Raw genomic sequence first — 23380 nt, 5'->3', positions numbered from 1 at the left:
TCTCAAACACTGTTCTACATTTCACCCCCTCCATTTCATTTCTTCCAATATAAATATAGCAACAATCCCAGTTCTATATCATTCTTCCACAATGTCGAGTACAGGACCCATCCAAGTACATGAAATAGATTCAACGTCTGATCATTTGAGTACAACCTTCGCTCAATTTCTGCAGCGAATCTATGATCTTCCTGATGATTTCGCAGAACGAGTGGAACAAGGTATTCAGGACGACATAGATGCTGTTGACGATAATAATGCGGATGATGTGATTAGTATATCATCTGATTCAGCTGATTATGACGACGACGACATCATGAGTATATCATCTGATTCAGATGACTACTATGAGGATGATATCATTAGTATATCATCTGATTCAGATGACGATACCATAATTATTGTTTCTGATGATGAGGAGCGTTAGTCCATATCATTGCATGGATTAATAAAAAAATAACAGCCCTTTTCAGGGCTACAATTAAAGACTGAAACAATAAAAAAAATGCTCTTTTCAGAGCTACCATTATACTTTCAAACAGAAACAGATTCATACCATTGTTAACATTATGTTAACATTATAATCTCAAACGAAATATATGTATGTGAAAGTATTCATCATTATATGCATATGAATGATTGACAAATGCCAACTTCAACTTTCATTTAAAGTAGTACTCATCATATGCATAGATATTCAATGACTATCAAATTCCAAATTTCGACTTTTCAGTCAAAGTAGTAATTTATTTGTCATATAATGTATAGATATTCAAAGACTAACAAATTTCCAACTTAGACTTTTATTAGTCAAAGTATTCATTTGTCACATAATCTATGAATACTAATACAACTAACTACTGTTTGTGTGAATAATGTAGCCCTGAAAAGGGCTGTTGTTTTTTTTTTGACCAGTAGGTCCACGGTTATTGTGCCACAGGTTGGACATTATTACATATAATACATGTAGATACTCGGGTGAAGTTTGTTAGTGGCCTCTCGCAAGCTTCACACCAATTCTGTCCCATTTCCATAATTGAGACAGTGTTGTGGGTGTTGACATGGGCATACCACCCTCCATTATTGTTTCTATGCGAATAAAACCGAAAGCAGCACCAACATAGTTTTTTGTTCTCTCCATCTATTGTGCTGATCAATACGTATGCATCCAATGCACAATACAAATCCAAGGGATCTTCCAGTGTCTCACTGACATTGAGTGTTCGCATACCGATCCTCATAGCACCATCACCTTCAGTTGTGTCAGCTTCTATCCCTTCATCATCTCCTTCTTCATCCATGACCCTCTCAAACTCCATCACGTCATCATCTTCGTCGCTTTGGTTGGCCTCGTTTTCAACTTCGTCTATCTCATCTTCATCGACTCCAACATCTTCTGCTTCAACTATTACTTCCTCTAGCGGAACATTGACATCCTCATCATCTGATTCGTCTATCCAATTGTTTTCATCAACAGCAGCTATTCTATTTAATGCAGCATTTATTTTTGCAGAATTCATCTTGTTGTTGTTTGCTCACAGTTGTAGAGAGTGAATGAATGAACTCTAGGTTTGCAAGTCAACTTATATAGGAGGTGATGCGACTCCCACTTGACTCGTTTAGAGTGGAATAGTAGGAGAAGTTATCCCACTATACTTCCACATGATGTTGATTTGTATAAATAGAGATCGTAGGTATAGGAGAGAGCATTCAGAGTTTCTGTAAGTCATCTCTTAATATTTCTAATCGAATTAGTAAAATGCCGTTTCCAAAAGAGTGGAATGAAAAACCAAAAGTGTGTGTCTACCCAATGATGATTGCAGGGGCTATTGTGTGCTACTTTTGTCAAATAAGTAGACCTAAGGATTCAATCAATCCATGTACTGGTATGTGTAGTGATTGCGTGTTGCGGATTCAACTATCGCCTCCTTCTCATCCACCGAAGCGAACAAAATCGGATTATCGTCAACAACAGTTACAGTGTCTGAAGTGTTCCGAACCTATAATATTTAACAATATAGGTATCTGTAGAAATATTTGTGGTACCTGTGCTGCCGTTCCAACTCCACTGCAACGTTGTTTGCGTTGTGATACATATTCCATGAATTGTTGGAATCATGTATGCAATGCATGTAGAAGTACTTGGGATCTGTGTGAGAAGGTTGGTCAACTCTACCCCAATAGGAGAATCCATTTTTTTCAATGTTGGTGTTTGACGCACGAGCAACAACTATTGAGGAATAGAGTCAAAGAACGTTCCACATCCACAGAGACATATTAACATTTTTCATTTTTTATTATCGTTATTGTCCTCTATTATTAATAAATATATATATTTTGAATTTATTTGTATTATTTTCTAACATTTAAAAATACATGCATGCAACACAAAGTTTTCCTCTTAAATGACAAAGATTGTTACATGCGTGAATAGTTTAGTGAGAGAGCGCATGTGCCAGTTGATGAAAGAGCGCATGCGCTAGTTTATTTTCTTCTATAAATGGTGAGGTCTCAGTAACATCATCACCTTTCCTATCCACATTCTATTGCTATCACATATCATTCCTCAGACCTTAATAATCATGAGCTCTATGCCGCTATTGATTGCTGAAGATGGTTCACCACTTGTTGATATCGATCAGACTGATTTTGAAAATATTCCAGTATTACATTTATCGAGTCAAGATTCGATAAATGATTTTGATATTAACGACTTCGTTAACTTTGCAGATGTGCCAGAACCAAATGAGCAAATTATTATTGAAAATCCGATCGTTTCGCAATTATCATCACTCAAACACTCTTCATCTACCCTTCCTCTTGGTGTTGATAAGAAATCTAGAACAATCAAGAGGAAGGTTACTAAGGCATCTTCATCGATTGTCACTGACTTTAAAGAAAAGAAAGAATCCAAAAGTGTTGTGCGACAGAAAAAACCCCGCAACGAAAAGTGACAGATCGAAGAGGAAGCCAAAAGGTACTCCTAAAGAAATGAAGAGTGATTTGAAAGCTGAACCGCTATCTTCTTTCAGCCCCCTCCATCGGTTTGGGGAAATGAAAAGGAAAGCAAAATGCCGTCTTGTAAAGGCACAGATGACTATTGCTGAACTTGAAAAGAGTGAGCGAGCTATTAATGCTAATAATGAAACTCTTGAAGCATTAGATGCCAAGATTGCATTAGCGAAGGTTGAATTGGCTAGAATGTCTAAAGATGCTGATGAACTCCGTTCAAAAATTGGTAAAGATAAGCAATTCCATCAACGTTCGAGAATGCAAGCTCAGGCTGAGCTTGAGGAGTCGACTAAGCTTTATGAGACAGCATTATCAGTGAGAGATAATTGGCAAAAAGAGTTGGATACTGCATTTCAAAGTGACGGCGATTAGTTTTGGGAATGATAATGTGTTTTCAATATCGTGAGTTGAAAAATATAAGCGGGAATGGAGTATACAATTAATTTGGTTTGGTATACACAGAACATTGCGAATGGCTGGGGCAATGTTTACCGCTGCAATATTTTTCAGTTCACATACTTATAATTGAAATGAAAACAATAATGAACTTTAATATTACTTTATTCATAAAAGTTACTATTATATACATTTAAACCATATTTGATTCATCAATCCAAGAATTTTGTTCGCTAGGAAGGCCTAACCACTTTACATATACTTTATTTTTTCTTCTCTTCAACACCTTCTCAATCAGATATACGTCAGGATTCTCGGTTCGTAATAACTCTTCTTCGTAAAAACATCCTCTAATCGGCTGTTCATTCATATCTTCAAGATTATAAGTCGTTGGGATGGTTTTATTAATTTTAACAATCTTGAATAGCTCCGTGGTAAAATTCGCAGTGTAAGACTTTTCAAAAATATGTTTGTATTTACTTATACGTACAATATCATTTAATTGGAATTTGGGTTTACTTTGTCTTCCTCCAATTCCATTGATACCCTTGAATTTTAATTTTGTTGTTGAATCAACATTGATGGGTGCCATACCTATTGTACGATGAACTTTATTATTATATCTACTAGTTATAATTGGAAGAATATCAAGCCATTTGTGGTGACCTCTCATCGAAAATTCCTTGTAGAGCCATGCCTTTATTGTACGAATCACTCTTTCTGCTATAGCTGCCTTCTTTGTGCTAAATGTTGAATAATGATTGATATTATATTCTCGCATGAGAGATGAGAAGCTTTTATTGAAAAATTCTTTCCCTTGATCGCTTTGTATGTGTTTGGGGGAGTATTTTGCTTCTTTCAGTACATGTTTCATTGCATTAGTTACTGTACTACCTGTTTTATCTTTAACTGCTACAGTCCACAGATATTTGGAGTAACAATCTATCACTACAAGTATATATCGGTATCCTTCATTACTTTTTGCATAAGGTTGCAGTTCAGCTAAATCTATTTGCCATAGATCTGCAAAACCTTTGATGGTGGTTATTCTTCTACGAAAATTACGTCTTGCAGGTTTATGTAATTCATTAACAACTTGTCGTTTGACATCACTTATTTCATTAGTCATTCTATTTCAATATGATTAAAGAGAAAAGGTGATAATGTTACTGCATTGAATGATGATGTGACAGTGATCATTACATGTGAATATGTTAATATATTATACCTTCTTCACGTAATTCTTCAATTATTGAAATTATTTCATTATCATGTCCGGTATGTCCGGCTGACTTTGAAGCTACCAATAGTCGTAGGCGAGCAACTAACTCTTTCGGTGAATTCCAGTACACATAATTCACAGGTTTAGAATTATATATTTTCTCCATTTTCACTCGTTTGAGTGCTCCACCAATTTTACTTCTACTTCTTATTGGATATTGTCGTGAGTCTAATAGAGGTTTGATAACTTCACGAAATTTTTTAGAATTTGTATTTTTAAAACCATTCTTCAGATGATATTGTTTATATGGAGCATTCGTTATTTTCAATATTTTGGAATATACTTGACGAGTTTCTTCATTATCAACATCTTGTGGATTCTTCAAAAAAATCATATCATACAATTCTGGACTACCTGCGCATTCATATTTTTTCACTTTATTAGCATCCCAAAATGAAATGTTTCCATCTTTGAAATTTACCACTAGACTTCCCATTTTCAGCTTTTGTGTAATTGGATCCATACGTACGCCAAATGTTCCATCATATGCTGGATTTCTAGATTTTATATTATTCAAATGTTTCATCAAAACATCTTCACCACTTTCATTCATAACAGGTGAGATGTCAGGATCCGAGGAATCGATGTGGGACGATGATGGTGTTTCGAATAGAGTTGTTCTCATATCGTCTTGAAGTGTGCTCGTGTCACTATTCACAGATGATACACTACCAAAAGATTGTTTTCTTCCTATTGGAGTACTCATGGGATAATTTGAAGTAGATTGAACAGTTCCATGATTTGGTGATAACACTGGTGATTTAGAAGTAGCGTTTGATGATAAAACATTCAATGGTTTCATTATGGGCTCATACAATCTTTCAAGTGTCGTACGATTTTCAATATTATCATTCTTGATAGAGTTGAATTTCTGCCTGACAGCTTCTGTTGTCTCTACTAGTTGACGTTTCAAATTTATTTCATTGTTTTTATTTTCAGGATCTTTTTTTGTATTCATAATGCCCTTTTTTTTGAATTAAAGCTTAATTCGTTGGTGAAGTGACCACTACAATATTCAGTGATCGAATAAGTTCCAAAAACAAGATCATGGGTATATAAAACTATCGAATCCTTTGCGATATCTACCTTCATCTATTTTTCTATCCTTATCAATGACTAGAAATCCATATTGGTCCTCCCAGCATTTAACACACATCAATTGGAATTGTTTGAATGTTACATCGGGTGAAACATGATCTGAATAAATGTGATGTAAATTCGTCTCATCTTGTTTGAACATTATAATGAAATTGGTATTGTCACGCACTAACTGTTTGGGTACCCGTGAATATGTCTGTGCTAGATAAAAACAATCAACATCCTTATGACGTCCCATACAGAAATATGATCTAATAATATCTTGCTTTTCACATATTACATCATCGAAAATGAAAACAGAATTAGGCTTAGCGTCGGAGGGTTCCACTATTTCTGCATTATTGCTGAATGTATAAAAACCTAATCCTTTTATAGGTTCCAAAACACTTCGCAAGTACTGATATTTAGGTTGATTGAGTGATTTCGAATAGAGATACACATTTCTAAATCTCAGTCCTTGTGGATGTGTTAATAGTGATATCATTGCATTCGTCTTTCCACAATTTGAAGGTCCTATAATGAGTCCTCGAACTGATGATGGAAGTAGTGGACCATGTCTGAATACCCTTTGTCCATTCAATCCACAACCAAATTTCTCATCTAGATTATCTACAGCAAACTTTTCTTTCTGTTTTACAATGCGCATCGTGCCGTGGTTGGAGACTATATAAATGTTATTAGCTTATTCATTTCAATGTGTACCATCAAACGATACGGACGTATTGAAAGTGATCGTAAAATTAAAAGAGGTTGTGGTTTTGTTAATGATTTAATAAACAAACTTCCTTTCGAATTACATCTACCGGAGGTTATCAATACTGTGGACCGGGTACAAAATTGAAACAACGTTTAGCTCGTAACGACCCTGGAATCAATAAATTAGATATTGAATGCAAAAAACACGATATTCAATATTCTAAGCATCCATCCGATCTTGCAGCAAGACATTTAGCCGACAAAGAACTTGAATACAGCGCTTGGGATAGGGTTAAATCGAAGGACGCGAGTATTGGGGAAAGAGCAGCTGCATTACTTGTCACCAACATTATGAAAGCGAAAAGACATATGGGCATGGGTTGTAGTACCAATAAGAAAAAATGTAAGAGGAAACAAACGAAGAAAAATAAAATTAAAAAAGTTGCATTTGGTGCTGGGATAGTCCATAAAGTGCGAAATGTATTGAAGAAAGCTGGTGGGAATCAATTTGTGACGAATAATAGCAAAAAAGCTATCACTGTGGCATTGCAGGCGGCACGTAAATACCTTAAAGCTGCCGGTGGAAAGAAGAAAATCCGCACACCACGCATAATTCCTGTTCCCAAGATCGGTGGACTTTTACCATTGATACCAATTTTTGCTGGACTATCCGCACTAGGAAGTTTGGCGGGAGCTGCTGCTGGTATTACCAAGGCCGTGAATTCGGCAAAAGCCAGCAGAGCGGCTTTAATGGAAGCCAATCGTCACAATAAAACCATGGAGGCTGTAGCATTAGGCAAACGCGGAAGTGGAATATATCTCAAACCATACCGTAAAGGTTTAGGACTATATTTAAAACCATACAAAGCCACAAACAAAACAAAAAACTAATTGAACCCCTACCTCAGAGGCCTCTTACTGATCTCGATCTCAGTTATTATGCACAAAAAATGAAAATTCCACATTTTCGTGGTGTTTTTATGCGTGATAGATTACCATCTTCAGGTCCAAAACAAAACGAGACAGCTATTGTTAATTTAGATGGAATAAGTGGACCAGGAACACATTGGGTGGCATATAAAAAAATGTGGGAAAGAAGTCACATATTTCGATAGTTTTGGAGATCTACCCCACCATTGGAATTGACTCGATTCTTTCGAAAATGTTCGAATGTAAAAATCAAATATAACTATGATCGACAACAGAAATTTAATACAGTTCTCTGTGGTCACTTGTGCTTGCAGTTTCTCTCTAAATAATTTTCCAAATAAAAATGGATTCAACACCAAAACTGGATCGGGAGGCTATCAAGGGAATGGGGTTTTCACTTAGAATGTTTTCAAAATATGGTACCTTGAAAAAAATGGATAAAGTGATGCTTGCAAATATGCCTAAGGAAGTGATACTTGCATGTGTTGCACATGAGATTGCATATGTTTGGGAAAAGTTGCCTAAGCATCTGCAAGATGACATCGATATAATGAAACATAGATATTGTTATGAGCACCACCACCACGATCAAAATTCAGAATCGGATGTTAATGACGGTCCTATACCTCGGAAATCTATGTGTTGTATTTGTAATATAGAGGATGTGAATATTGGTATCAATAAAAATGATACTTATTACAATACAACACCTTCCAAAAAGTGTAAATTGTCTCAAATGTGCTGTTGCTGTGTACAATAATAAATTGAAATGTGTTTCAAAATATTCATCAGTCATGTCACGAAAGTTCGAGCTACAAGCTGTCGGGACAAGTGTCTTGAGTGCGGATTTTTTTCCACCAATTGAATTGGATAGGAACAGTCGTTATGGATTAGGACTTTTGGGATTCTATGGATGCAATACAATCAATAATATAACTGAAGCTAATAACTTAGTTAGTTTTAGAATCAGTAATGACAACTCATCGATACCCCAAAAGTTGACAATTGAAATTCCATGTGGTGCTTATGAAATAGAAGAGATCAATGCCGTCATACAGAAACATATCATGTTCAGATTGTTTCATGATAAAAAACCAAATGATGTCGTTGCAGATGATATTTTCTATCTACACGCCAATAATAATACATTCAAATGTGAAATGCGATCCAAATATGAAATTGATCTGACACATCCAAATTCAATAGCAGAAATGATGGGGTTCGCTCATGAAATATTTCCACCAAATCAGATACATGAATCATCATTACCAATAAACATTACAACTGTGAGACTTATCCGCTTAGATTGCAATATAATATCTGGTTCATATATAAATGGTGAAGAATCCCACATTCTTTTCTCATTCGATATTGATGTTGAACCTGGCTACAATCTTACTAAAGAACCACACAGTATTATATATATGCCTGTCAGTCCAGAAGGTCGTCAATTGATTCACAACATTACAGTGCGTATTTTGGATGAAAAAAATAACCTTATCGATTTTGGAAGTGAAGAAGAGATTTTCATTATTTTGGAATTGAAGAAAATCGAATAACTGTTGTTATGGGTTTCATTTATAATAGACAAAATCGCATTGAACAATCCCAAACGAGTTGCACTATCAAAAAGAAAGGTGTGCATAAAAAGAAGCTCATTCCACAAGTGTATGCTAAACAGTTAGCACATAACGCTCTGTCTGTGAGTGATCTTAAATTTTTGAAATCGATTGGATTGAAAGTGAGAAAATAACAATGGTGCTCGAAACAAACAATGAAAAGTTGAATATATTCAATGAACCAGTGCTCGATCATTCTCTCATAAGTTTACATGAGCACACATATAAGCCCTATGGATCACCGCTATTCAGGAATTCGGATGAAATCAGAATTGCAATCAATAATCAAGATGTTATACTAGATATTGCCGAGAGCTTCATTTACATAGAAGGTAAATTCACCCCCAAAGATGTAGCGAAAACATGCTATCTCTCGAATAATGCAATTGCATTTCTCTTTGACGAAATTCGTTATGAAATGGGAGGTGAACAAGTGGCTGTTGTTAGAAAACCTGGGATAACATCTACAATGAAAACCATGATATCATTTGGACAATCTCATGCTAACACATTATTGACATCTGGTTGGGGACTTTCACAATTGAAGCAAGATATCTTGGATACAAACAGTCATGTTTTTAGTGGAAAACTACCACTGAAATATTTGATGGGTTTTGCTGAAGATTACAACAAAAGTATCTTGAATGCCAAACAGGAATTGATTTTGATTATCGCTCGATCATTCAAAAACTCATATATAGGTGAGGTTGATGCTGATTTGGAAATAAATAAAATCGAATGGAAAATAAGGCATATTGTACCAGATGATAAACACAAGCTCAAACTTTTGAGTAGAATAAACAAAAGCGGTCTGAATGCCAAAATCAAGTTGGCGTATCGTATGTGGGACCTCTATGAACTACCATCATTACGTGGGACTTCTTCAGACATATGGGCCATCAAAACAACTAACGCATTGGAAACTCCTCGTTTTGTCATCATCGCATTCCAAAGTACTACCACATCTGAAGATAGAACACAAGATATTACAAAATTCACAACTGCTGATATCAATAGTATTCGAGTATACTTGAATTCTGAAGTTTATCCATATGAGCGTTGGAATTTGAATTTCGATAAAAAACTTGATGCTCCTGCTTATTATGCTTTTGAGAGTTTCCAGCGAAGTTATTATGATAAAGATATGAGTGAACCTCTGATGGACATTGGACAATTTAGAGAGAATCCACTATTCGTCATCGATTGTTCCCATCAACCGAATGCAACAAAATCATCAACTATTGATATAAAGATTGAGTTTGAGACGAGGAAGACCAAGTTTCCAGACAACACTAAAGTATATGCATTAATTTTGCATGATACAGTTTTAACATACAATGCATTGGATGGTTCAGTTCATAGCAGATATTGACACTTTTTTTTTTCACTCTATCATGTACTGTTTTATGATCTTTTTTTTATTTGTAACTGACTTATATCATGTATTGTATTTTATATCATATTTATTGTTTTGTAATCATTTTCTATTGTATTTCATCAGATTTAAATAAATAAAACATGAAAATAATACAAAGTTTTTTATTTGACATTATTTATGATTCACAGGAACATACAGACTATCTAAAATAACTTCTTCCTCATAATCATCATTTTCGCGACCATCTTCAATTTCCTCTCGATTTTCATCATTCAATTCAAAGTGATGAATAATCCATTCTGGCAAGTATGGTTGGAGGCTATACAGGAATCTTCTTAGGTTCAGTTCAATCATAACCTCACAAAGTTGCCACAATTCCAATTCATTATCCAAAAATTTGTTGCAAACTTCTGCACCACTCCAATAGTTCTCAGCATCACGAAGGCATAATTCGATTTGTTTTTCATCATAGCATACACTCATATCATAAACGCTTGCATGTTCGGCTCCATCACCCAACACCTTCAATTTAGACGACAAATGTTGAACCGATGATTTGAGATCTACAATATCGACCCAATCTTGACTTGCGTACTGCATCCACATCTTTAAATGGTGGAACTGAAATCGAACAAAAAAAAACAATAAGCAACCTCCAATTTTTCAGTGATATAATACTCACATTCCCATTTTACTTGTAGTTACAAAGTGAGTGTATTCAACTAAGTTAGTAATGTTTATATTTCCATATAATTATCATCTAATATATGAATATTAATAAAACAATAAGAAATTCATTATAATTACTATTATTATTCAATCATATTGAATTTGACTAGAGTTATCGTTTTCACACCAAAAAAACTTTGTAAGCTATGACCTAAAGAAATTCACTATAAATTATTACTATTATTCAATCATATTGAATTTGACTAGAGATCGCGTTTTCATGCCAGCAAAACTTTGTTGGCTCTGTCCTAAATACATCATCGTATATTTACCACCTGATGAGTTGATACAAGATATATCGTCATCACTGAATTGCAACGAAATACGTTTTGGTAGCCATGTTTTAAATAATTTATCATTGCTCACATCTTGCAAAGTTAATAAAATTGATTTACCAAATCGTGTAGAATAAGTTGACATATTTTTAATTATGTACACTTCATCAATTGGCAATGATGATAAGGCCTTTTGCTCTAGTATTTCAACCTCCTGTACAATCAAATTATTAATTTTATTCAAGTCTACTTTTGAAACGGACATGATGAAAATATATATGAAAATATAAACAATTTCCAACAGACAAATACACTCACCGTCTTCCTTCTATTACGAACTGAATAACACTCTACCAATTGCTAACTGCTGCAGATATATTCGTCTACTGATTTCATAGTGTGCCAGGCATTTCTTTTATATTAAACAGTGTGAGTCACCCCCACCATGAAACCGTGAAAGATTCACATTGCTAGTTGCTATCCACTAGAGATGCCTGACGTCACAGCCAAGCCCATCTCCCAACTTGATGCGATAACAGTTGCCGGTACGAGCAAGCAGTGGTCGTTGCGGTCTCGGAGAGGGTAGACGCTAGGCAAACAGTCCTCGGCTGCCGTTGTGTCACCATCGATAGCGGGGCTAGAGCGAACCTTCATCGCTTCAGGAGAGGTGAGGGCAGACCGATGAATACGCATTACTCTGCCACACGTCGTGGAGTGAACATGTCGCTCTCTAGCCGTTGAACGGTTATTGCTGTGACGTCACTCCACTACTAACTTGGTGCCCTAACACCGATGGAGCATTTATTACTTGGAGGATCTTCGAAGTATGCAGACGTATGTTTGTACATAGACAAACAAGCACAAGATGAAACCCTGTACCGTGCATTCTCCTACACACACACACATAAACACACAAAATCTCATATGAAAAAAAAATCTGAACGATCCATGCACCAGACACTTCAAGGTCACAACGCCTTGACTTCACTGCACAACAAAAAAACTTCACCAAACAACAACCAATAAAAAAAGCAATTAATACGTCATAGTGGTGGGGGGAGGCCGAGAATCAGCTGTAAACAACTACTGGTACAAGCTTTTCACAGTAGGTCGAGAAGATGTGAATGACGACACTCGCCCTGGACGCCCCATCACATCAACAACTGATGAAAATGTTAAGTGAATGATTAAAATTGTTATGAAAAATCGTGGAATCACTATTAGAACAGTTGCTGAGGATGTCGGCATAACGGTTGGTTCATGCATTACAATTTTTTCGGAATTAGGCATGAAGCGTGTGGCAGCGAAGTTCCTTTCAAAGTTACTGAATTTTGACCGTGGAATAGTTCGATGACCTCAACAGCGATACAGATTTGCTGGAAATGGCCATAACTGGTGACGAACCATGGGTATATGTCCAGGAGAGCGAAGACCAAAAAAGCACGCCAAGTTCGATCGAAGGCCAAGGTTTTGCTCACTGTTTTCTTCAATTACCGTGGTGAAGTGTATCAGGAGTTCTTGTCATATGCTAGTACAGTCAATAAGAAAGTTTTGAGCCGCTTGCGAGAAGCGATTTAAAATAACGTCCACTGGTATTGTGGAAAAGCAGGTCATGGCATTTGCATCACGATAATGCACCTGCTCACTCATCGTTGCTTGTTCGTAATTTTTTTTATCAAAAACAACACCGTGAGCATGCTTCAACCACCATATTCACTAGATTTGGCCCACTGTGACTTTTTTCTGTTCCTAAGATTAAAGACAACCATTAAAGGACGTCGTTTTGCGACTATTGAGCAGATGAAAACCGAATTGCCAAGACATAATTAAAAGTGCATATAAGAACTTCTTCGAAGATTGGGAAAAACGCTGATACAAGTTTATTGTTTCTGAAGGAAACTACTTCGAGGGGAACAAAATAGAAATTGATGAATACAGGAATATTTTTTTTAGAAAAATGAAACTTCATCTTATTTTTTGAATAGACCTCGTTCATCCTCCTCTGCTTATAGGTCTATCTTATAATGTTCCTATCATGAACCATTCTTTGGAATATGTATGACCTATATGAGAAGAAAATATAAACACAAATTCCACCACATGGCGTGGTAGAAACTCTTGGAAATGTCACGGCTCTTCCTCCATCCATTCGCTGAAAACCTCTCCGACACCGAATCATTACGGTATAATTCCGAAAGGCGATAGCAATTCGAAACGACCTTTAACTCGGAATAGAGGAAAACTTAAGGTAAAAGTAAAGAAAGAGTAAGAAAGACGGTCTCGAACGTCGGCAGGGGAATTCGACAACGAGAGGCGCTAGGGTTGAGGGTTGAGAATGAACAGGAGAAAATCAATAAGAGAAGAAAGCCGGTTCCGGAACGCTCGGCTGATTCTCAGATTCGTGAAATCGAGCTCGAACCGATATCCGCTGCGCTTGACGGTGCTGCAAAATGGAGAGGAACTCCTGCTTGGGACGACTGTCATGAACGCATGACTTTTGCTGGGTCAATTTTTGAATAGTTTTCCGAATTCGCTATGACCTTGAAAAATTTTTTTTTCATGAACACACATAAAAAAGCAGTGGTAGTGCATTCACATCGAACCATAAGTTTGATTTCTGTAGACAAAAATTCCATACGGTACCACAAACTTTCGTTGGTGGTATAAAAATTACACGTCCCTTAAAGAGTGTATCATATCATGATTTCATTCGATGTGAAGTGGATATTTGAAGTTATTGACAAATATTTCATACTAGTTCCAGATATGAATGCATTGTGCTTTTTATAATTATGCAGGAATAATATACCGACCAGAAGCAAGACGTCTCAAAGTTATGTTTCTTCAAATGATACCTACTTTTCGTAGGTATTCAAATTTTGTCGGTGAAGTATTTGAAAAATACAAGAAGATATGGGAATATACCAAGCGGTTCAAAATAATTGCCAACAAACTTGTCTTTACAATTGTAATTCGTTTTATTAAAAACTCAATTTTGATGATAATACTTCAAAATCTTAGATTTTCCATTATCGAATACGATCAGAATACGTACAAATAGTGGGTTAATCAAAATAAAAAAAAAACTTTAGTTTTTTCAAACAGAACACCGTATATTTTCTCACACACATGATCTTCGGAACAAAAATAATGTTGGAATTATCCTCCTGTAGGCAGAGCCTAGTAATACGTTTCTTAATAGCTCCAAGTAAAATTTTTAATTATAAAAATAATAATTGAATACAACTGGCCAATAATTGATGAAAATCCAATTCAATTGATATCAATGCAGGGAACAGTAGGGGTCCGTTTCACTCGTCAGCAGAATCTGGAATTGATAACCTCTCTCAGGTTAGATTTGAGTTTTGCATATGATACCTAGGGATCTTTGTGTATTAATTATACATTGAACAAATTCTGTCAAATGGGGATTTATGTTGATTGACATGAAAAGTAATTTTTCGTGGACGAACACATGGTGGTGGAACATAAAAGCAGATTTGACTGGTGAGAATCTATATGACCATTCCAAATTTTTCCTGAGAAAAGTAGAATTTTTATAAGCCTTGTGTTTTCTAGTAATTCTATGTGAAATTAATCTCTGATTGGTCAATAAAATATGAAACCTGGCGTACTGCCATATTTTTCGAAATACAAATATTTCAAACATCTGTTTTGTATTGTTTTTTCACGATCTAATTCCCATATAACACTAGCATATTGTAATTTACTTGGAATAATTGTATTAAACAAATATTTTATACTGTTTATGTCTGTGAATTCAAAGTGGAAAGTTTTAAGGAGCCAGGTTGTTTATTATCTTCATTAGTGATATTTTGAATGTGTCCATTGAATTTCAGGTCACTTTGGAAGAGGACCCCGAGGTCACGTTTTTCTTGAACCCTTTCTAAAACTGTATTCTGAATTATATAAACAAAGTGATGTGGAATCTTAATCCTGCTGAACGTCTTAACTTTGCATTTAAAAATATTATCGTTTGGAGTTCAAGATAGTCATTTAGGTGTGTGATGTTTCTAAGCATTTTGAAAACATCAGCATATAGCAAGCATTCCTATGATATTTTTTCGATCATTGATGAAAATTAAAAAGAGCAATGGGTCTAGGTTTGGACCCTTGGGTTATATCGCATTCCGTGCACTTGTGGTAAGGTACACATCGGAACCACCAAAAGATCCCTAGAAATAAGGCTAGAGGAGCATGAAAGAAACTGCAGACTAGGCCAAACAGACAAGTCGTTTATGACGAACATGCACTCAGGGAAGGAAACCACAGAACACGAAACTCATTGTCCCCCAACCAGGGATACCAAAGCCGACTGGTACAGGAGGCAATAGAGACCCACAAACAAGCGGATAATTTCAACAGAAAAAAAAGCTGTGAACCTCAACCGAATATGGAATCTCATTCTGAGAAGTTCAAGAATAGCAAACAGCATGATGGAAGATTGAAAACGGTCGACAAATGTTATTGACAATGTACCTAATTCAGGTACAGGTATTAGCACACCAAACTACCTGCGTTAACATAAATACGCAGCCGTAATATCGTCATCGGATATTACTCAGGATGTATAAACCTCTGAAGAAGCTAGCCACTGGCGCCAACGAAACGTCAGGAAGAAATTCCAAAAATCGACGGCTTTCAAACCCGAAAAATAGTGATACTTGGTCTATCTTTTTGGGCTGTATGTATAAAACGAAAATAACAAATTTAGTAAGGAAAGCAATATCTGAAATTTATTTGACAAGTAGTTGGCATTACAACAAATCGTATTATTGTTTATATTCGGACATGTTTCATATTTGACACTTTCGGCTATTATTTTTTTTAAATGGGTAATTCAATGTTTGAAACCCTTGTAATTTTTGTATTTTCCTCATGAACGATACGAGCTTATTAATGTTCACCTCATTGAATGCAATTTAGTAAGAATAAAGACAAAAGAAAACGTCTTTGGGGATGTACCCTAAATGGATTCATTTCGCCTACAACGCAAACTTTGCAACAAGGGTATTCGTTCTTTAAAGTGTACAATAAAAAGCGAGTTACTTAGATGGCAAACGATACGCTCGAGTAACGACCGAGGGTGTGGCGATATTCGGGGGTTCCGATCAAGTGCTGATTTTATAACTTTCACCCTCGACGAGCAGAGCGGAGACCGACACTCAAATTCGAAACTGGATATCATAATTGTACCACAAAGAAATATAAATGTTCATAATATTAAAAAAAAAATTGTAATAAGATGACATTGAACTGAGTCAATTCAATAAAAATTTCCTATAGTATCAAACAGATTGATATCTTCTCGAAATCCAATTATTGATCTACTTTTATTCACAAGATATAACTATTATTACAGCTGCCGGAGTGAGTCATGGCCGGTGAAAAGTCCCTGCCTCAAGATGTGCAGTAGATGTGTAGAAATCTGTTATCAGTCTGTTACATTATTCGAGCCTTAAACGTAAAATTGCAAACAAAAGTTTCTATTCCTTTTTTCCTAATACTTTCTTTGTCGTACACCTACCCAAACTTTTCGCTGATACGATTTCTCCCACCGACCATGACTCAACTCGTTCCGCTGCAGCAGATGAATGAGGTACTGATAGGATTCCTTCCACTAGAATATAAAGATATGGAAATAATGGATCACAGGTGCCATTTTCAGCATTAAAAATATTTTTCCAGAATTTTTCGAAGAAAGTTAATCAATTTGCTTGAAATAGTCCATTTCAGCAAGCAAATCCATTTGGAATTAGATTTTTCGATATCGGTCACGAGATTTGGTAAATTCGCGGTAAATTCAAAATCAAACCTCAAATATTTGTTAATTTCTTGAATTATTATTTTACATTTTTTTGCTTCATATCTGTAGCGGAGTAGATTTGCTTGAGGGGAGCAGGAGGGTGAAATTGAGTTCAAGAGGTGTAGAACTACCCCGTACGGAGTAGCTGTGGCACCATCGATTCCAGTAGCTGTACATATGCTCTGATCTAGCTCTCAGTTTACGGTTCATTATGATTTTCAACTCTGATCTACCTCGTATTCTATTGCGTATCTGAAATTTATTCTTAAAAAATTTGAACTGAGTCAAAACGACTCCAAAGAAAAATCCGATATTTTTGAGATACTCTTGTACAAAGACTCTCAAAGGCCCTAAGACAAGCATGATCATACCAGGAATTTATGAAGTTGGTGTACTACAACAGTAGTACACCAACTTCCCTTTACTATCCCTTTATTCAACTCCAAGACAAGCTCCGCTTCAATAACATGACCATCAATTGGAGATCTGGTGGACTATGTTGCAACAATGAGCAATAAGCTTCAACTATTAGCCGCATGTGGATACCATTCAATTATTACCAATACCAAACTGCAGATTCGGATGGTGAATCTACATTCCCCCGGATCACGTGTTCCGCTGTGATTTCTTGAAGCTTACCTTTGGTTTGAATAGAGTATGGATATTGAATTGAATGGGCTGAATATATCATGATGATTTTGTAAGTATTGTGTCTAAATATTCAAAATTTAAAATAAAATATTTTGTAGGTACTGAGTTATTGGTGATTATAATTTGACTTGGTTCTATCAACAACTTTCATTTTGGTAAGATATAAAGTATGGTATAATTTTGACACCTTCCATCGGAAGCTACAGTATTTCAAAGATACAAAACTATACTTTCAGAATATCTTAGTATATATATTAAGATATCTGAGTCCATAAGACATTCAAAAATTTGTTTTAGGAGTTCATAATTTTTTCACTTATTGTCACTTTCACCAACAATAAAAATAAAAAAAAAACAAAAAAATAAGAATTGAAATAATATTCAAGAGTAGAATTGCTTTGTATGATATTAACAAAAAATCATCAGATATTTTCAAAAGAAGACAGGAAGTACATTATTCCTAATATTCTAATGGAAAATATTTCGAAACCAATTTAATTTGGAGAAAACATTCACCAACGTTACTCCAGCTCCATGATCATAACCATGTCATTATCCTCCAAAAAAGCTCTCTACATCTCAGAAGCAAAAATAACATAAGCAGAAAGAACTAATCTCATCTTGCGGGTTATGAAAAATAAACATAATGATATTTGCCATGGAAATACCTAAAACCGCAAAAAAGTAAAACGTTGATCTCAACAGAAGTTGGAAAAACAGTATTCTTGAATCTCCGCCGTTCTAATTGCAAAGACATAAAAAGACCGCGCGCCGAGCCATTGTTTGGAGTAGTCTTCCGCTGTTTCTACTCAGCATGGCGTCATGTCCGTTTCCGGAGGATCCCCCAACCCCCCGCGGCTCCCAACCAGAATTTATCATTTGTTTTATTGTACCAACCAAGATGACACTAACCATTAGCAGATAAGTTGAAAAAGAACGATAAATTTTCCCATATCCAACAAGGTTAAGTGCTAGTCAATTTATATACGTGTGCTCGCTTGTTTTTCGTTATTTATACGGGAGTCTGGTGACTATAAAACATAATTATTCATTTTCTACAAGCTATCGATATCGGAGTGGAAATATTGGTCTAAAATATAGCTTCACTCTAATACAGGGTGAGAGTTCCAGTGCGAAAGATCGAAAACATCATGAACATGAACATCATATTGAATCGAAGAGATTTGTAATCTTCAGAAATCTTCTTTGTCATATATGATGATTCCTGCCGAGTAAATCTACGAATTACTTCGAGCAGAATTGGCAAAACTGCCAGATGAGTGTGTTATGAAACTATTTGTTGACACCAAAAATGAATGAGAATCTGACCTAGTTTTGCCAAGCTGATATATGTGCAATTGTGCACACTTGGCAACACCCTGAAGTCACCGACGATATCATTGAATTCGGACAAATGTTCTCGATTGTCTGTTTGAATTTTCGTCGATTCTATCACTTTCTGAAATTGTTGTTTCCCGGGTATAATAAGTGATGGTCCGCTATAGTTTTCACCGTAAAATTCTGACATATACTGCTTCGAAAAATAAAATGGGTTTGGTCGGTCTGACACTTCAATAGATTATGTCTATAGAAGAGACACCAAACTACTTCCAATCTTCCAAAATATCAAGGTTTCTTATATAATATTTGGATATTCATAATTGAGTCTCCGAAATGAAATCGTTTGGCTGCACAGAACTTTTCTAATGTCACTGTGCTCACCTGATAATCTCAGACTGAATTCCTTGAAATACTTCATTCCTTTAATTGAACGGTTTAATTTAACTTGCCCTGTTGTTTTTTTTGTATGTTTAAGTCAAATTCAGCAATTTAAGTTTGAGTTATTTGGTACACAGTTTTTGTTTTGATGACAATACAATTTAATGACTTCTATATCATTGTAAATTCAAGATGGCCGAAGCTACAAAATGGCGTATTATATATTTTTTCACAATACCTCAATATGGGTATCAAATGACAGGGCTTGTCTAGTAGAATAGTAGTACACTTTGAAAAAGATGCAAATTCAAGATGGCAGCAGCAACAAAATGGCGGATTACATATTACCCTGTGATAGTGAGGTCATAAATGAACTGAACAGAATGGGAAGAGTTGAGTAACAGAATTTGAAACTGAAAACTTGAAAACAAAATAAATAAAAAATATATTTTGCACGGTTTTATTTTACATAAATAATGTAACAAAAACTGAAAATTAATTCGAAATGTCCTAGTTAGCAGTCATCATACCACTTTTCTCAGCAATCTACGGTATTGATCAGTTAAAAAATAATAAATCGTTATATCATTTACATTTACTATCATTTACGTCATCATTATCTGGTTTTTTCAATAAAACCGTTAAACATTTTTTTACTTCATTTTAGATAACCAATTTTGTTCATTCATGAGCAAATGAAGGCTGAGATCTTTTACATTGAAAGTTCAATCAGTTAATCGACGTACTTCATACATTTTGTGAAGATAGACAGTGGCATGATAGAAAGTAAAGTGTTTTTGAAATTGTGAAAGACGCTACAGCTATATTGAAGTTTTCATGTACCAGTTTTCGAAATAACGTATTTCATTTGAATCCGTTCCATTCCTACTTTTTATAAAAAAGAAATTGAGGGTTATTTCCAAATTACATTACCTAATTCATTATGTTATCACATCGCACCCAGTGGAGATTAAACAGCATCCCATCTGTTATTTTATTAATCAGAAGACTGCTGTGATATGTAGTAATGGACAACCCCGATGGGACAACCGGTCAAATTAAATGTGTCAAATCAGCCCCCAGCACGCCTGGCCTACTCGATGTTATCTACGCACATATGTAGGGGTGGCTATGATTGCGCAATTGTTTCAAATGGATTGTGTTGAGTGGCTCTTTATGCTCACTTCGATTATCATATTGGAGCGAGTGCTATTTTATAAATAAACCTTCAATATCGATATTATCGATCATTATAAATGAGGTATTTCAAGAAGATTTTGGAATGAGAGAAATTTGGCTATACTCTATGTATTCAGAAATGCCAATATATTGAAATGGGTTTGAAATATATTATAGGTACTTCAAAAATGAGAAATCTTCGTGTCATATTCAAAATTTTTATTGAACTGGAATATCTTCTTTTTCTTCATCAATTGGTTTTGAAGGTTTTACGTATTCAGAACGGGACTTACGAGAAGAACTCCAATTTCCTATGGATAATAAGTATCATTTATCAAACTATTTCTTGTTGATTAGAACAAACTATCTCTTGTTGAAAAAGTTCAAGTCTCCCAGTTATACCTACTGAATACCTATCGCAAAATGTTCAAAAAACGTATTTGGTTGATTGATAATTTTTGTTAACTTTTTTCAACCTTCATGCCTAATTCATTTCATTGTTATCCAATAGTAAGCCATAAACAATAAATGAGATATCTAAAACAAATAGTATGAGAAACCTTTAAATTCACTCACCTATTTATTGATGAAACACTAGGTACGTTATCTTGGGAACAAATACCTTCCGCCAAAAGCCTATCACGAATTTCCCATGCAAACATGGTGGGATTTTCTCTTTTGTAGTTGGCTATAGCGTCTACTACAGGTGGAGTTGCTACTTTTGGCTTTGAACCGCCGATCACACCGGCTTTGAAGCTACCCGTTTCATAGTATCTGGAACATATAGAGACATGTTATGAAGAAATCATTTCAATAACTGATTATCATTATGGTAGCCGTCAGATTGTGAAATATTATATTGGAATGATTCCCGGAGAGCTATAACGCTAGATTCTGGATCCAATATCATTGTTACTGTATATTAACGACTTAGTGAATACATTTGGATAACTGACTCTTCCAATGATGGTATGATATTGTGCGATTATATAGCAAGAGTGTGGATGTCTCAATGAGAAAATAGATTATGTCATAAAAAAAAACTTAAACTTGGTGTGACTGAAAGTTACACTCGTTCAATATTGGCAAAATAAATATTATGACCCCCGAATGTGAGGATTTTCATTTGAACTAAGAATTTGCCCATTGTACATTTGGATAATTGACTCTTCCACTAATGGTACTATGATGTTGTGCGATGGCATGGCAGAAGTGTGAATGTCTCAATGAGAGATAATATTATATCATAAAAAAATGAAACTGCGTGTGACTGAAAGTTACACCCGTCCAGTTTTTCCAAAACGAATAATAATTTCATTTCAACTGAGGATTTGTTCCAGAACTTATCAATACTCGCTCCATGATATATCAAAAATATTTTAATTCTCTAATGTTTTTGTCATTTTCAATAACAGTTGCTGATAGATCAATGAATATCGAATAATAACTGAATGCATGAAAATTCCGAATCATCATTTTTCATCCTTCACGAGAAGCTAATTTTCAAAATACCTTTCGAGATGAAGCATCAAAAATTCAATGGTGAGTAATCATGAATGTCAATTTACCTATAAAACGTAGACAATTCATTACAAATACCAGCGATGATAAGAGACACTTTTATTTTGGCTACTCGCCTAGGCACAACATGAAAAACAACTTTCACGGAAATGTGTCTGAACATCTCTGTCCCATCTGAACATAACTGAAATAGACAACAATACAACCCTATAACTCATTTTTGGATATGAAATATGTCTTGTCGCCAGAAATACACCTCAATGGCTGGTATTATATATTTTACATGTGTTAGCTCTTCGCATGTGTTGGTGTGAAAGAGAATTTACAACGCCGCGCCGCCTTGATGTTCGCGACACATGTACGATATTAGAGTGATGATCTCCGTTAAATGTAGTATTTAGTAGTAATTTTCGCGAATTCGTGAGGTCTTCTAATGAAGCATGTGGCCCCATCTTCCATCTCAGCAATAGTCCAGTCAACAACATAGTCAACAACGGAGTCACCGCATATTTGTGCGGTAGGCTCCTGTTGATGACTCCGTTCGCTTGTGCTTTTTTCTTGTGGCAACTAAATGTTATCCATCTTAACACTTGACTACACCGCGCTGATGAGGCCAACAGCCAGAAACACGTGAAGTGCAAGGTTACGCAACACTTAGTTGCAGAAACAACACAAATGCATAAAGTCTTCAACAATAGTCATATAGTAATAATAATTTATTTTTGCCAATTGCCTATATAACACTTAGTAACACTTTTGAATGAGCTCAGATTTTACACGATTACAAAGCCCATTTTCAGATTTCAAAGCTTTAATCGAAGTTGGCCGTCTATTATACAGGATGATTTCATTATAGAAGGGTGATTTTATGGAATTTAGCTGTCCTGTAGGGGGTACTCTCAATTGATCACCATAGCGAGTATAAAAATTGCGAGAGTTGTTTCTAACACATACTATACATTTGAAAATATGCAGTGCTGTGACAGACAACAATTTAATTTTCATGAACACAGGTTTAAAATTTTTATTTCATGTCAAAAGTCAGTGTCAAAATACGTCCTATGAACA

At 35.3% G+C, this 23380-nt stretch overlaps 1 protein-coding gene across 8 annotated transcripts in view; it reads right to left on the bottom strand.

The window, feature by feature from the left end:
* sv (paired box protein shaven) overlaps window positions 1-23380 on the bottom strand; it is a 288001-nt gene that overhangs the window by 100864 nt on the left and 163757 nt on the right. For all 8 annotated transcript variants that reach the window (XM_023155959.2, XM_023155960.2, XM_074171805.1 and 5 more), the window contains one exon: window positions 21368-21565. In XM_023155959.2, the coding sequence (XP_023011727.2) occupies window positions 21368-21565 (198 nt within the window). The remainder of the gene's footprint in view (window positions 1-21367; window positions 21566-23380) is intronic.

This window comes from Leptinotarsa decemlineata, unplaced genomic scaffold, assembly GCF_025532065.1.
Source record: "Leptinotarsa decemlineata unplaced genomic scaffold, Ldec_3_MD MMD2_tig00000035_RagTag_RagTag, whole genome shotgun sequence".
NCBI lineage: Eukaryota > Metazoa > Arthropoda > Insecta > Coleoptera > Chrysomelidae > Leptinotarsa > Leptinotarsa decemlineata.
Note: the sequence above shows the minus strand (reverse complement) of the source record. Positions and strands in the feature narration are given on the sequence as shown.